This window comes from Paroedura picta, chromosome 8 (genome assembly GCF_049243985.1).
Source record: "Paroedura picta isolate Pp20150507F chromosome 8, Ppicta_v3.0, whole genome shotgun sequence".
In the NCBI taxonomy this organism is placed as follows: domain Eukaryota; kingdom Metazoa; phylum Chordata; class Lepidosauria; order Squamata; family Gekkonidae; genus Paroedura; species Paroedura picta.
In genome coordinates, this window is record NC_135376.1 from 13,182,537 (window position 1) to 13,197,193 (window position 14,657).

At 46.2% G+C, this 14,657-nt stretch overlaps 1 protein-coding gene across 2 annotated transcripts in view; it reads right to left on the minus strand.

The window, feature by feature from the left end:
- Positions 1-14,657, minus strand: part of FNDC3B (fibronectin type III domain containing 3B) — a 311,990-nt gene that overhangs the window by 60,283 nt on the left and 237,050 nt on the right. For both annotated transcript variants that reach the window (XM_077348400.1, XM_077348401.1), the window contains exons 10-15: positions 10,294-10,432; positions 7,941-7,994; positions 5,077-5,201; positions 3,965-4,139; positions 2,855-2,941; positions 116-254 (exon numbers count right to left, since the gene is read on the minus strand). In XM_077348400.1, coding sequence (XP_077204515.1) covers positions 116-254; positions 2,855-2,941; positions 3,965-4,139; positions 5,077-5,201; positions 7,941-7,994; positions 10,294-10,432 — 719 coding nt within the window. The remainder of the gene's footprint in view (positions 1-115; positions 255-2,854; positions 2,942-3,964; positions 4,140-5,076; positions 5,202-7,940; positions 7,995-10,293; positions 10,433-14,657) is intronic.

Consider the following 14,657-nt stretch of genomic DNA (forward strand, 5'->3'; position numbering starts at 1 on the left):
CTCAACACCAAATGCGGTTAAGCCAGATGTTGCTTTTTTCTACTTAAGCTTTCTCCTTTTACGGGTTTGAGGCATGAAGACAATGAGGTCTAGTATCATGGAGGAATGCTCTTACCCCATTTGACGCTGAAGCCGTGAGATGTTACTGGCCCTTTAACCACAGGTCTGGTGGGGGGCCCTGGCCTGTCAGGGCTCGTGGTGCAGACCAAGATGTCACTGGGGCTACTCTTCCCTTCTACGTTGGAGACAATTAGCTGGAATAAAATGAAAACAATGAGCTGCACACCCCAAAATCAAGCTGCGTTGCCCAAGTTACTCTGAAGCCACCCGCAAGCATCATGGCCAGTAAAAATCTACGCAAGAGCACTGCTAAGTTTCATTCAGACATTTAAAAGTTCTCAGGCAATTTTATTAGCAAGCCTCTACTGCTGGGATTCAAAACACACTAGACACAGACTTGGATGCAAGACCGCTCCCCCTGACCCCACACTCTACTGCAGCCAACAAAATGCCATCTGAAATGCTCTGACCAAGGGACCCCAGAACAGTGTTCCACAAGGGGGGGGGGGACATGGGCATTTGGGGTTGCAGTGGGAAGCAAGAAAGTGCCGCTCCAAGGGCAGAAATCCTCCTGCTCATGGAAGGGCTCTGCCAGATCTAAGCCAGTACTTCTAAAGCAGTGGTTCTCAACCTTGGGGTCCCGACCCCAAGTGGGGTCACCTGGCCCCTTCTGTGGGGTCGCCAGGACAGGTTGGTGGCGGCGGTGCCTGTGCTGGCAGTGGGGGCAGGTGGCAGCAGCGGCAGAGCCATGGCACTGGCCACTTCCAGATCGTTGAGCACCTGTGCATGCACCTGTGTGCATGTGCGCACCGCTCCCGCCGCAGTTGGAATTGCGGCGTTATGGTAGATGAGAACCGCTGTTCTAAAGAGTCTCTTCCACTGAACAGAATTTATAATTGCTACACAGTAACGTCAAGCAGAGTAGATTTTAACATGCCTCACCTTTTGTGACTGTGCTCTTGGAATTAAGATAGAAGGAAACCACCAGTAACGGCTTACAATTAGCACACCTAAAAACCACAGTGTATCCCTCGTGAACCAGAGGTGCAGGGGGAGGGGCCTCCCCAGATTGGGAGTAGTGGGAAGAAATTCCTGCCCTGGCTGATTTGGGAGGCTGAAGCCTTCACGTCTGTATACCTCTCCTTTGTGAGTCTGTTGATCCTGTGTGTCTCAAAATTCACACGGCCAGCCAGGGGGCCTCCTGTAAATATTCTGACTACCTGGGTCCCCATGGCTCACCTCTAGGGATCTCAATACACATCGGACTCCTGTCAATGCTGGGGAAATTTGAGGGAAAGGCAAAGAGGGACTAGGCAAAGAATGAAAGAGAGAAAGAGACATTTACGAGGAAACAAAAGTAGGGATGATGGTGGCACGAGGGGAGAAGAGACCTAGACGAGACCTGAAGCGAAGGCATCCCTGCACAGTGTCAAGTGCACAAGCAAAGAGTGCTTGATTACAGCGGATAAATGAAACTGCAATTCTGGTTATAAAAGGATCTGAAAACACTGTCTGTCTTCTAAAGACACATGTCTGTGCATAGTTATCAACAAGGGCTCTTGTAAAGTGCTGCCCATTGAGAATGCTATTCCTCCAAACAATCACACAGGAATACAACGCTCAGAGCCAAACAAGGGAATGGCTTTCCAGCAATCCTTGTTAAACAAGCCGGACTTGTACACGGAGGAAATATAAATTAAGAGCACTTGCGTGTCTTAGCAAAAAAAGTAAGGCTGCCACCTTGTGGATAGACACTAAAGTTGCAGCAACAGCTAAAACGACTAATGCAAGGTTAAAAGCAGTTCCACGTAGGGTTGCCAGACTCCAGTTGGGACCTGGAGATCTCCTGGAATTACAACTGATCTCGGGATGACAGATCGGCTCCCCTGGAGAAAATGGCTGCTTCGGATGATGAACTCTTATTTATTTGTTTAATTTATACACTGCCCCTCTCTGTGACATCTCTGGCCATTTTACATGCAACAGTGGAACGTGTACATTTAAACCGTGTATAAAAATATTAACAGAAGGCATAATGAACATGAGCAGGCGGACAGCAATAGAAATTTTGAGGGCTTTGCACACAGGGTAATTGAGCGCAGTAGGTCAGGCCAGATGGGGGCGACAGCAGCTGGGCAACAGTTCGAGGTTGGGGGATGTGCCACTGAGCTCCCTCCCATTCCTACCCAAACCCCACCCACCCGACCCTCCCCTGAAATCTCCAGAAATTTCCCATCCCAGAGCTGGTAACTATAGTTCTGTATCAGTGCTATAATGAGGAAGTGTGCTAGTCGTACGGTCAGCTGCTACCTAAATTTCTGTGTGCATCTCTTGGTTTTAAATTTAAATTGGTTTTAATGTTAATTGGAATACTGCTAACGTCTCGGCAACTTGGTTGCTACACAGTTCACTGCTTTGTAGCCACAAATAAAAAACGGGATGGAAAGGCTTTAAATAACAAAGTATATTGTCTCCACTGCTAGATGCTATTTCAAATATGTGCCTTCTGCAGAAAAAAAACAGCTCTGTGTCCCTTCTTCTTTCCTGTGAGAAACTATGCTTTCCTCATAAAATCAGAGTCCAGTGGCACCTTTAAGACCAACAAAGATTTATTCAAGGCGTGAGCTTTCGAGTGCAAGCAGTCTTCTTCAAACAATGAACTATGAACTACGGGACTCTGATTTTGTTGTGCTACTTCAGACCAACATGGCCACCCATTTGAATCGATCCTTATGCTTTCCTGAGTTAGCAGATGCAACGGGAAGGGATGTGAAAGGGGAAAGAAAGCACCTACCCTGAATTTATATTGTGTGCTTCTTTTGAGATTTTTCACAGTACAGGTACGGTCTTCTCCAGTGTACTTTGGGTGAAACACACTATCCTGAAGACCAAAACACAATACCATCAACAGTGCCACCTGATGAAAGAACACATTACTTCCTCTGGAACATGGCTCAAAGAGCAAGCTGTATACACACTGGTTCTGTGGGGCACTCCATATGCACTGGTTCTGCTGGGCTTGGAAAAATCCTCCCACCTCCAGCTTGAGATCATTCCTTGTTTTTGTTTGGTTGCTGTTTTTTTCTCCACCACTGGAAACAATGGAGGATGGGGGCATCTACTTTGGGGGCCCCATAGAATTGGACTCCCTCGTCCTATCTTTTTTATTATCTATTTTATTAGATGTTTATAGATTTTTATAGATAACAAAATTATTAGATTTTGATAATTTGGAGTCTTTTGAGGAGAGGCACCTGAAGCTACACTGAAATTGTGGTGCCTCTACCTCAAAAAAGAGTCCCCCCCCCGACTCATGGATACCCCCAGATAAATTCCTCATTGACTATTATGGAGCCTATAGGGCGGCCTTTCTCAACTTTTGTTGCCATCGAGAAAACCCTGAAACATTCCGCAAGATTCAAGAAGCCACAAAAGTGGCGTGATCATGCAGAATATGGTTGGGAATCATAGCTGTGTACATGCTCATCTGGGGGCCCTACATTTCCTACCCCACCCAGGCCTATCATTGGCCATTTTAGGAGGGGTGGGCAGGTTGACATGACCATATATGGTCATATCACCCAATAAATGTTTAACAAATATTAAAAATATATATACAAAATTAACTCCCATCCCTTTGGGAAACCTGTTTAGGGCTGCCAAGAAACCCCAGGGTTTCATGAAACCCTAGGTGAGAAAAGCCTGCCATACGTATAACGGAGCTGGAAAAAAAAATCAGGATTTCCAAAATATATGAATGCAAATACCATACCAGGACTGGAATTCTGGATTCAGGGCGGGAGGAGGATCCCTAATTTTGCGGGATCCGATATATCCAAATCCAAAAAAATCTCTTATTTTTTTTGTGTATGCATACCCCAGTTTTACTTGTATCAGCCCTTACATTATCCTCTTCCTGAATCTCCAGAATGTAGGTGATCACTTCCTCTGGAGCGCAGCCTTCCGCCTTATTCCACTGCAAGGTAATCCATGTGACTCCAGCCCGAACAAGCCTTGGCGCAGAAGGGGTCTGAGGAATATTCCCTGATGTGTAGCACACAACTTCTTGGCTAAAGCCACTGCGAAGCAGCAGAGAGGCAAACAAAAGAACGACCCTTAGAGCAAAGTTAGTGGAAGCACCAGGTTCTGGCAGAAGGCAGAGGCTGCACACTTTTCTTGGATGCTTAAGGCTGATCCTGCGTTGAGCAGGGGGTTAGACTAGATGGCCTGTATGGCCCCTTCCAACTCTATGATTCTATGATTCTACATCAGGGGTAGTCAAACTGCGGCCCTCCAAATGTCCATGGACTACAATTCCCACGAGCTCATGGGAATTGTAGTCCATGGAAATCTGGAGGGCTGCAGTTTGACTACCCCTGCTGTACATGTTCAAACAACTTCCCCCTTTGGTTTAGGGCACCGCTTCTGGAACCTCGGCAACTCGAGGAAGTCCTGAACATTTTTGCAGACCTGCAATGCCTTCTCCCTATCCTGGTGGAGTGGTGCCAGGCATTTCTGCCCAATCACCGCCATGGTCTACTCTGCACCCTAAATACAAGAGGGCTGCTGAGTTGTGTGTGTACTTCTCAGCTGCTCCACCAGGGGGATTTCACAGATGTTGCTCTGGTTCCTGTTGACAATTTTGGATTCCCCATGATGTCTTTCCACACTGATCTGTGCTTCTAGGTTCGAAGGTATGTCCAACCTCACTCTCACTCTGAGCAAGGAGGCGCAAATATCCTGGAGGACATCTATGAATTTAATCTTTCTCCGTGGAACTCATATTGGTTCTCCCCCTGCTATTTTATCCCTATGAATAATCTTGCAGGGGAGGTTGAGTCAAGGATGCATGACTGAACCTGGGTCACTTAGTGAGCTTCATGCCAGAGAGAAGGGATTCTGAACATCCATATCCCGGGTCTTTCTAATCCCTCCCCTCCATGAAACGAAACTGTGATTCAAAATAACAGGGGGTCCCAAACTGGGCTGGGATCCCAACAGGAAGCAGTTCCTTACCTCGTGCCAACGTCGTTCTGAGCTGCTAATCGGAATGTATAACCCATAGCTGGACAGAGCTTCGTCACCTTGTAGTGTTTTTGGGTCCCAAAGTAACATTCTCTGAAACCATTGTTTCGTTTTCCCTGAACAAAAGGAGTGCACTGCTTTAATAACATCCTTAAATTACTTTCCTCGAAAAACTTCACATGAGGCTTAAAGAAGCATAAACTTTACTAAGGAATTTTTGAGGGGGTGGGAGAAATGCAAGAAAACTATCAAGGGGGATGCAGCTGTCTGTGACCATTTCAAAAGTGAAATGCTTGCTCATCAGTTCCACAAAATGTGCCTCGTTTCATGTATATGCACACAATTCTTAATGTGCACGCACGCAATTGCCTTCAGTGGGACTGCCACGCTCAGGGCAATTGGGGGGCTTTTATCAAATCCAACCTGAATTTCAGATTAAAGACCAGACTCAGATTAATCATTGGGACAGCGAGAGGCCCTCCCCATCCATCCCCCACCACGGGGGGGGGGGGACCCAACAACTCAAGCAAGCAACCCTGGGACGGAGGCTTTCAGAGGACCCCGTCACAGTTAAGTCAACCAAAGTCCAGCTTTTTGTGTGGGTTAGGGTAGCAATAAATGATATTTTGGACTACCCCTTTTGCTCTCTCAGTTTTTCTCTCACTTTTTGAGAGTCATGTCTGGAAATTCCCAAGTTGAGATTTCATAATGGCCCCCAAAAGATTTTGAACAGCCATAAAATAACTAGGAGTTGAACGTAAATTTTACCGTGACAGCCTGCTGCACGCAAAATCGGAGTTGCATCAAAACATGAACCCAAGAAGAAGAAGAAGAAGAAGAAGAAGAGTTGGTTCTTATATGCCGCTTTTCCCTACCCGAAGGAGGCTCAAAGCGGCTTACAGTCGCCTTCCCATTCCTCTCCCCACAACAGACACCCTGTGGGGTGGGTGAGGCTGAGAGAGCCCTGATATCACTGCTCGGTCAGAACAGTTTTATCAGTGCCATGGCGAGCCCAAGGTCACCCAGCTGACTGCATGTGGGGGAGCGCAGAATCGAACCCGGCATGCCAGATTAGAAGTCCACACTCCTAACCACTACACCAAACTGGAACATTACAATCGGTCCAGTTTCTGGATTAGAGGCCAAGGATATTCTCCAGGCTCATTTCTATCACTTTACATGAAACTGTTTTTTATGACTGCTCAGCTAGCCATCAGTGTCCAGTTGCAAAAGGGTCTAGCAGCTTTTTCAACTTCAGTTCCATTATTGTTTTTTTTTAAAGCAAGTCCATGAACACATACATTTGCTACCAGAGCTGGCATTTCATTTCCCCTCAAGCGAAGTTCGGGCTGGCTGATATTTCAGATCTCTTGCCGTGACTCATGTTTCGTGTTCCATTGGCAATAACATCAGAGGCTGGCTGATATTATTTCTAATTAACTAAGCATTAATCGCCTGGAAACCTTCCTTCTTTCAATACAACAAAAGTTTTAGTAGCTGCTGCGGTTTGGGATGAAGCCCTGAGCCAAGTGGAGGATCTACAACTATTACAATCTCCCCAGAATCCGGGGCCGTTCTGTATTTTCTCCTTCCAATTTCACCGTCAGATTTCAACAGAACGATCTGCAACTGCCTCTCCCACTTCCTCGTTAAATCTACAGGGAAGGGAACTCAACAGCGGTGACTTATAAACTCACTAACCGTTTTCTTTCTGGTGCCCCAAAACATCGTGCAAGCCCCCCCCCCCAATTGGATTTCATCAGCATTCCAAATAAATACCTTGGGTTCTAGCTGACTCATACGCTAATACTGCTGGTAATTCCAGTGCCATGAAAAATTAACAAGTCATTGGCCTCTATGACCCAAAAAGTCTTTGTACTGTAAACAGCTGTGCCAGGCAGAAAACCAGCAAGCACAATTTCTTCTATCATATGGTTGGAAAGACCTCTAGTTCCAATGGGTTTCTTCCCCTTTTAGGGTTAGGCACAAGCTCTGTTCATGCTTGAAAATTTGGACTTTAGATACAGACTTTCAAACGTGCACAGAACCCAGTGGCTCCTAGCTTCCCAGGAAAACTAGCAGTGCTGTCCTAAGCAGAGACACCCTTAAGTTGAAGGGCTTTAGAAGGGGCATAACTCTGCTTCAGATGGTGCTGTAAGTGTACCCATTGCTCTTCCACAGTGGGAGCCCTGTAGCTCCTTAAAGTCCAAGGAGATTTCTAGGGTATAACCGTTTAAGAGTCAAAGCTCCCTTTGAAGGATGTATCATTGACTCTTGAAAGATACGCTTGTTGGGCTTTCAAGTGCTACTGGACCTGATTCTTACTCTTCTGGCTACCCACCTGAAACTACTCCCAAAGTACATTTATTGGAGGTTGTTTCTATTGGATAATGAAGCTACAAAAGGAAAGCTATCTTTGTAGCTAGACTGGTACCTTATGGTTGTTTCTACAATGTACCGTATTATTTACAAGATTTAGAAGATCATCAAAGCAAAATGGGGTTCTGCACTTCCACTATTTCATTCTGACCCTTCCCTAGAAGTTAAAACACCCAAACTGAGGCTATCATACTTTGGTCATGTCATGAGAAGACAAGATTCGCTGGAAAAGATTGTAATGATAAAAAATGTTGTAGGAAAAGAGGAAAGTCCAAACACAAGATGAAATTATTCTAGAGGAGGCCCTGGCCTTCCATTTGCAAGACCTGAGCAAGGCAGTTCATGATAGAAGGGTTTGGAGGTCATTAATTCATAGCGTCACCATACGTCAAAAGGGACTTGACGGCACATAGTAGACATGTGTCTCCTAGAGAGCAACAGAATCCTCATTTTCCCTTTCTTGATGTATCACTTACCTCATCCCACTCTAAAAGGTAGCTGGTGATTTTTGAACCATTGTCAATAGGGGCCTGCAGCAACAGAACGACAACAAAGAGAAGAGAGGAAGGGGGAAAGCATGCCAAATCGTTTATAAAGAACTCAACAGGGAGCGCCCCCAAAAAGTACTCGAGGAAATTTCCACAGCAAGAACATAAATAGATGGGGCAGGCGGGGAAGTATTAAGTGGGCTTCTCTAAGGATCCCACTGGGAATGTTAGAGATGCCATTTGTGCTGTTACTCAGACAGGAGGCCCAAGAGGGCTCACCGCACTCCCAAGCATCTCCAGGCTCTGCTCCGAGAGATACCCAGACTGCATGCTGGCCTCTGAGCTGAAAGGCTGCACACTGAGCATAAAACGCCATTCGCGGAAGGCAAACTTGAACCGAACCACATCCGCAAAAATCACATCTCTTTTTACGGATTTTCGCTGGTCTGGTTAAAAAGACAATACATGGAAAACCGTTTATTAGGGCAAACAGAATGTAATATCTGAACATCTGAGGTAGGTAGTCCCCTTCTCCCGAGGTGGACTGCCAGTGGGTGCAGGGTTTTGGGCAGGGAGGGAGGGAATCAGATGGGTTATGCCGTCTGGGAATGTTATTGTTTTACGAGTGTTTTATCAGAGGGTTTATTGTGAACTGCTATGAGCTGGCTTGGCCCGGGAGTGGCGTTCAATAAACATAATCATGCAAACAAATAAAATAACCGTGTGAGCTTTCGAGTTCTCCAAGAACTCTTCTTTAGGCTGGATGTTGGGGTAAGGTGGAGTCTAAAGTTTTTAAATAAGTAAATACATTTCCAAGTTAGGACATCTTCCCTGGCTGTATGGCAGATGGGGAGGGGCAGGTTTAGTGTGGGATGGGTAGGGAAAAAAATGGGGACTGTTCCAATGTTTATTGTTCAATAATTATTGTATTTTATTGTTTATGAATGGCTGTTTGCCGCTGAAAGTTGGCCGGCCGGGAGCGGCAGTCTATAAATTTAACGAATAAATACATAATAAATTCATTGCAGGAACCGGAGTCGTTTTCTGTTCATTTGCATCTATGCTACTAAATACACAGGCTACAAAAGTCACTGGGATGCAACTGCATCCTCTCCCGGATCACGATTCTGTTTTAAAGAGGCGCTCCTGTATGTTTATTAATATTACACAAAAAGAATACTGATACAGCTGCATTTACAGCAGCATCAAAAGTGGACCCCCCCCCCCCGCCTTTGAAATGTCTTTATCGGTGGGCACACTGCAACAATAACAAGGGCAGGGGAGAGATTCACGTTAACAAAATCCTTTGGCCAAAGAACATATGATCAGGTTACCAAGTCCTGTTTCACTCAGTAGCCACTCAGTTACCCCGGGGGCCAAACAAAAAGGACCCAGAGGCCGAGGCCCTCCTCCGAAGCTGCCTTCAGGCACTGGCACTCAGAGGTTTACTGCCTCTAGACATGGAGTCTCCCCTTCACTCACCATGGCTTGCAGCCATCAGTGGACCAGACTGCCATTAATTTTTCTGATCCCTTTTTAAAGCTACCTACCCTCATTGTTCCTGTAACATTTCTGTACAAAATACAGAAAAGAAACGGCACGCACCAGTCCGGCCTATAAAGTCTGATCATTCAGTATGTCAGAATTCTGGGGGAAATCCTGATGGGTAAGATTTTGGAAGAATACCAGGCCGAGGACAGGGCAGCAGGTTGGTGAGGGGAGCCCAGGAAGGAAGTCCCTAAGCAAACACCAACCAGGGGAAGCGGACCGAGGAGAGCATCAGGGAAAGGGTGCCACTGACCCAGCTACTGACATTTCCACCAAAGGCCCAAGGAGAACGTGGACCCTGGCGGAAAAGGGCAGCTAATGCCCATGTTCGCCTTCAATTTCCCCCCTTCCAGCTTCAAAAGAAACTCTCATCCCCCGACTCCTTCCTCTGCCCAAAGCTGACCCCTTTTCTGCCTTGCCCCTTTCCCCACCAGCGTTTTGCGCACCTGGTTATTGAACATACCAGGAACCGCCTGCTGCGCATTTAAGTATCCCGAAAGATGCGTTGAATAAGAATGAGCAAGTCTCAGACTGCCCTCCGGGAGTTTCCTTTTCCTCTCCCGAGAAACCAAGCGTGGAACAGGAATGCAAAGCAGCTCTCATTGGCTGGATCGTGCTCCATGCAGCTGCAATGCAGAAGGACCGACCAGTGCCCGGAGGGTAGGAAGCAAAAGATCCAGGACTCTTAACCGCTTTTCTTTGTTTCCTACATTGCCTTATATGGGATTCAACAGGATCTTCCAGGGGAGAGGGGTGGAAGGGGACGACAGTTTCAAATTTTCATGCCACTTACCTTCCACTGCAAAGTTAGGGAATTTTTGGTCCTGTGAGAAGGTTTGGGTGGGAAGGGGCATTCCGGGGCACAGCTGTGGGTGGTGAAGCCAACAGGTTCTGAACAGGAGCCCTTGACTGAGTTGTACACAGCATATACCCTGAAAGCAGAGAGAGATGTGGAGGGGGGGAAATTAATGCCTGTCTTTGAAGCAGGTGAGCGTCGTGATTCCTTTTCTCGAAGTCAGGATTGCCCAGCGGCTTAGGTTGTCACATGAATACGTGGTCACTTTTAGGGGGTTTAACTAATGGCCTGGGGGTGCTCAACACTGCCAAACTTTTAAGAACTTAAGAGAAGACATGTTGGATCAGGCCGATGGCCTATCTAGTCTGTGTCACCTGGTGGCTGAAACCCAGGTGCCAACAGGAGGTCTTCCAACTGGGCCAGAAGCTTTCTTGAATCCTAAATACAGGGCAGAATAATCCTATTTTGCCTACCAGACAACACTTGGTAGGGAACTCCTCTGACCTCTACTGAATCAATTTAAAAACAAACCAAAAACAAACAAACAAACAAAAACAGTGCTTGTTTCAAATCCGTCTTGTTTTGGAATATCCTCACTAACCACCTTTCTGTTGTGACTATGAAGGCATCAGCTCAATGGATGAATGTTTCAACACAGGCAATGAAGTTAGCTCTCACTCACAAAAGCCGGAATAAAACTTTATTAGTACTGGAAGTGCCACAGCTTTATTCTACATTGTAAAAAAGATGATTCACAACCTCTTAGACCAGGCTTTCTCAGCTTTTTTTTACCATTGAGAAACCCCTGAAACATTCTTCAGGCTTCAAGAAACCCCAGAAGTGGCACGACCATACAAAATGTGGTTCGGAAATGTAGCTTTGGACACATGCCCCTCCCCTCCAGGCTCATCATTGGCCATTTTTGGGGGGAGAAATGGGTTGATCTGACCATATATGGAGGGTGGGAGTTTATTAATTGTGTGTGTATATACATCTACACACACACAAACATTATATTAAAATGGTTAAAACATTTATCAGGTGATACGGCAATATATAAGAGCCTCTTGTGGCGCAGAGTGGTAAGGCAGCAGACATGCAGCCTGAAAGCTTTGCCCATGAGGCTGGGAGTTCGATCCCAGTGGCCGGCTCAAGGTTGACTCAGCCTTCCATCCTTCCGAGGTCGGTAAAATGAGTACCCAGCTTGCTGGGGGGTAAATGGTAATGACTGGGGAAGGCACTGGCAAACCACCCCGTATTGAGTCTGCCATGAAAATGCTAGAGGGCGTCACCCCAAGGGTCAGACATGACCCGGTGCTTGCACAGGGGATACCTTTACCTTTATGGCAATATATAAAATTAATAAATTCCCACCCACCCATTCAGGAAACCATTCCAGGGCCATCCAGGAACCCCAGGGTTTTACAAAACCTTGGTTGAGAAAGCCTGTTTTAGACCTTATCAACACAACTTAATGTGGAACAGTCACAGAACCTCCTCGCCCAAAGACCTGCTCCCTGCAACAGATCTGTAACATCAAACTCTTCCTCGCATCAGCAAAATCCAAATGCTTCAAAAATACTGAGAACTGGGGAGGTTTCAATACAGAACTGGCCACCTCAGTGCAGGAATTTAATGCATTCTGTGACACAGAATATTCTCAGTCTGGGTCAAGGGTATATGATCTCTGAGCTGAAAAATGCCTTCCAGAACTGTCAGTTGTCACAGTCTAACTACCGGCTAGTGAGAATCTGAGCAAATTGAATCCGTTTACGTATCCCGCCCCCCCCCCCCCCCGGCCATCTGGAGGCTTGGCTTCCCAATGCGAGAGCAGCATGCACATCCAAACCCAAATGTTTGATCGTCCTTATCATCCGCAGGCGATGGTTCAAATTAAACGGGGTTTCATGTTGCAGAGAGAAAAGTGACCATCGCTTTGTCACAGGGTCTGCGATCTGCATTCTCTTGGGTCATATTCAGGCGTCACAGGCTATTACTACAAACTTGGATCCCGAGGCAAAAAATATGCATTTGTTTATTTACAACACGTTATCTCTTGCCTTTCTGCCCCCGCAGGGCCACCAATTAAAACAGCACAATAAAATACAGAATAATCGCAATTAAAAACAGAGCTCTCTCTCTCTCTCTCGCTATATAAAAGAAGAGGGCTGCAGATTAAAACGCTGAAAAGAGGAATCACAAAGGAACTCCAGCGGGTGGAAGAAGGAGAAGAAGAAGAAGAGAAAAGCTGGTTTTTATGCCCTGCTTTTCACTACCCTAAGGAGAAGAAATAGATGTTGTTTTTTATATCCCGTTTTTCTCTACCAGGAGTCGTCTCGAAGCGGCTTACAATCGCCTTCCCTTTCTCTCTCCACAACAGATACTCTGGTAGGTAAGTGTTAAGGTGACCAGATTAACATTGGTAAAGTGGACACCATTGACCGGGGGGGTTCTTGATTAAAAATTTGATCTATAGGGAGCAACAAAAAGTTTCATAGAATGCATAGAACGCAAAAGTAGTATTGTAATATATATTTTTTAAATTTCAACATAAGTACAATTTGCCAGGTACCCCCAGATGTCCCTCCAAAAGTGGGACAATCTGGTCACCTTAGGTAAGAGGGGCTGAGAGAGCCCTGATATTACTGCTCTCATGGCTTGCCAGATTAGAAGCTGCTGCTCTTAGCCACTAAACCAAGCTAGCTAGAGAGCCAGTTTGGTGTAGTGGTTAGGAGTTCGGACTTCTAATCTGGCATGCCGGGTTCGATTCTGCGCTCCCCCACATGCAGCCAGCTGGGTGACCTTGGGCTCGCCACGGCACTGATAAAATTGTTCTGACCGGGCAGTGATATCAGCGCTCTCTCAGCCTCACCCACCTCACAGGGTGTCTGTTGTGGGGAGAGGAAAGGGAAGGTGAATGTAAGCCGCTTTGAGCCTCCTCTCCCCACAACAGACACCCTGTGAGGTAGGTAGGACTGAAAACGCTATGGAAGAACTGCTCAGTGAGAACAGTTCTAACAGGACTGTGACTAGGCCGAGGTAATGTAGCTGGCTGCATGTGGAGGAGGAGTGGTGAGAACAGCTCTAACAGAACTGGGTTTAATTCCCCACTCCTCCTCCACATGCAGCCAGCTGGGTGACTTTGGCCCAGTCACAGTTCTGTTAGAGTTGTTCTTGCCACTCCTCCATTTGCCTACAGAGCATTGCAGGTAAAGTATGTTGGGGTGAGACGGGGTGTGGGTGTGGTTTTTATGTTTATTTGCGTATTTTAAAATTTTTGTTTGTGTATGGGTGTTGCAGGGGGGCGCAGTCATCTAACATCACTTCCATGGCACCCCAAAGCCTGAAAAATATTGCCGGTGTACCTCCACGGTCAAAAGCTTGAAAAAAGCTGTTCTACTCTGACATCTATGGTTAATTGAGATCTGTAGTTTGAGAGTTATTAATCACAGCGGAGTGTTAATTCTGATTTCTCATGACAGATGCATGTGGAAGCCTGGGTGTATGTCATGGTAGAGCTAATGCCATAGTTCAGTCTAGAATACCAACGAGTTTCTCTGAGGGAAAGGGTGAGGAAATCAACTTTGCTTCAACTATGGGGCTTGCTCCTTTGTTTTAGGAGATCAGCAGGTGCTAGAGAGCTAGTGTGGTGGGGCCCATGGGCTGTGAGAGCCACTTCCCATCTATGCCACGTGCTTCATAACTGGACCTCTCACAGGCTTCATGCTGGAGCCTTCAATGTGCAACATGGGACTCTTACTGGCCTACTTTAGAGCCTTGCTGCAAAAATGACTGAGAGAATGCCGTTGAAGCATACCTGCAATATTGCTGTGAAGTCAGAAAAGGCCAGGTTAAGACAAGCTTTAAATAAAACTATTGCGGATGTTGACAAAGCAGAGAAGTGAGGACGGGGGAAAGGGCCATCAACTCACAGCTGACTCATGGCCAACCCTTGGAGGGTTTCCAAGGGAAGAGACAAAGAGAGGTGGTTTGCCGCTGCACTTCCTTGGTGGTCTCCTATCCAAGTTCTAACGAGGGTCAACCCTGTTTAAGCTTCTGAGACCTGACAAGATCAGGCTAGCCTGACCATCCAAGTCAGGCCAAAATAATAATAATAATAATAGAGAAATACTGATTTTTACCACCTAGAAATTAAACAGAGAAATGTCCTTTAAAGAAACCACCTAGCATTAAAGATATATGACAGCCAGATGCAAGATACAGAAAGTGTGGTGTGTTTTTCTCATGTTTTCCAGAACAGTTTATCCCTGTGAAAATGTAAACCTCAGGGAAACACTGCCAAGGTTAAAATGACCCAGAATGGTTTCCTGACTTAGTTATACAGCTTCTTCACACATTTA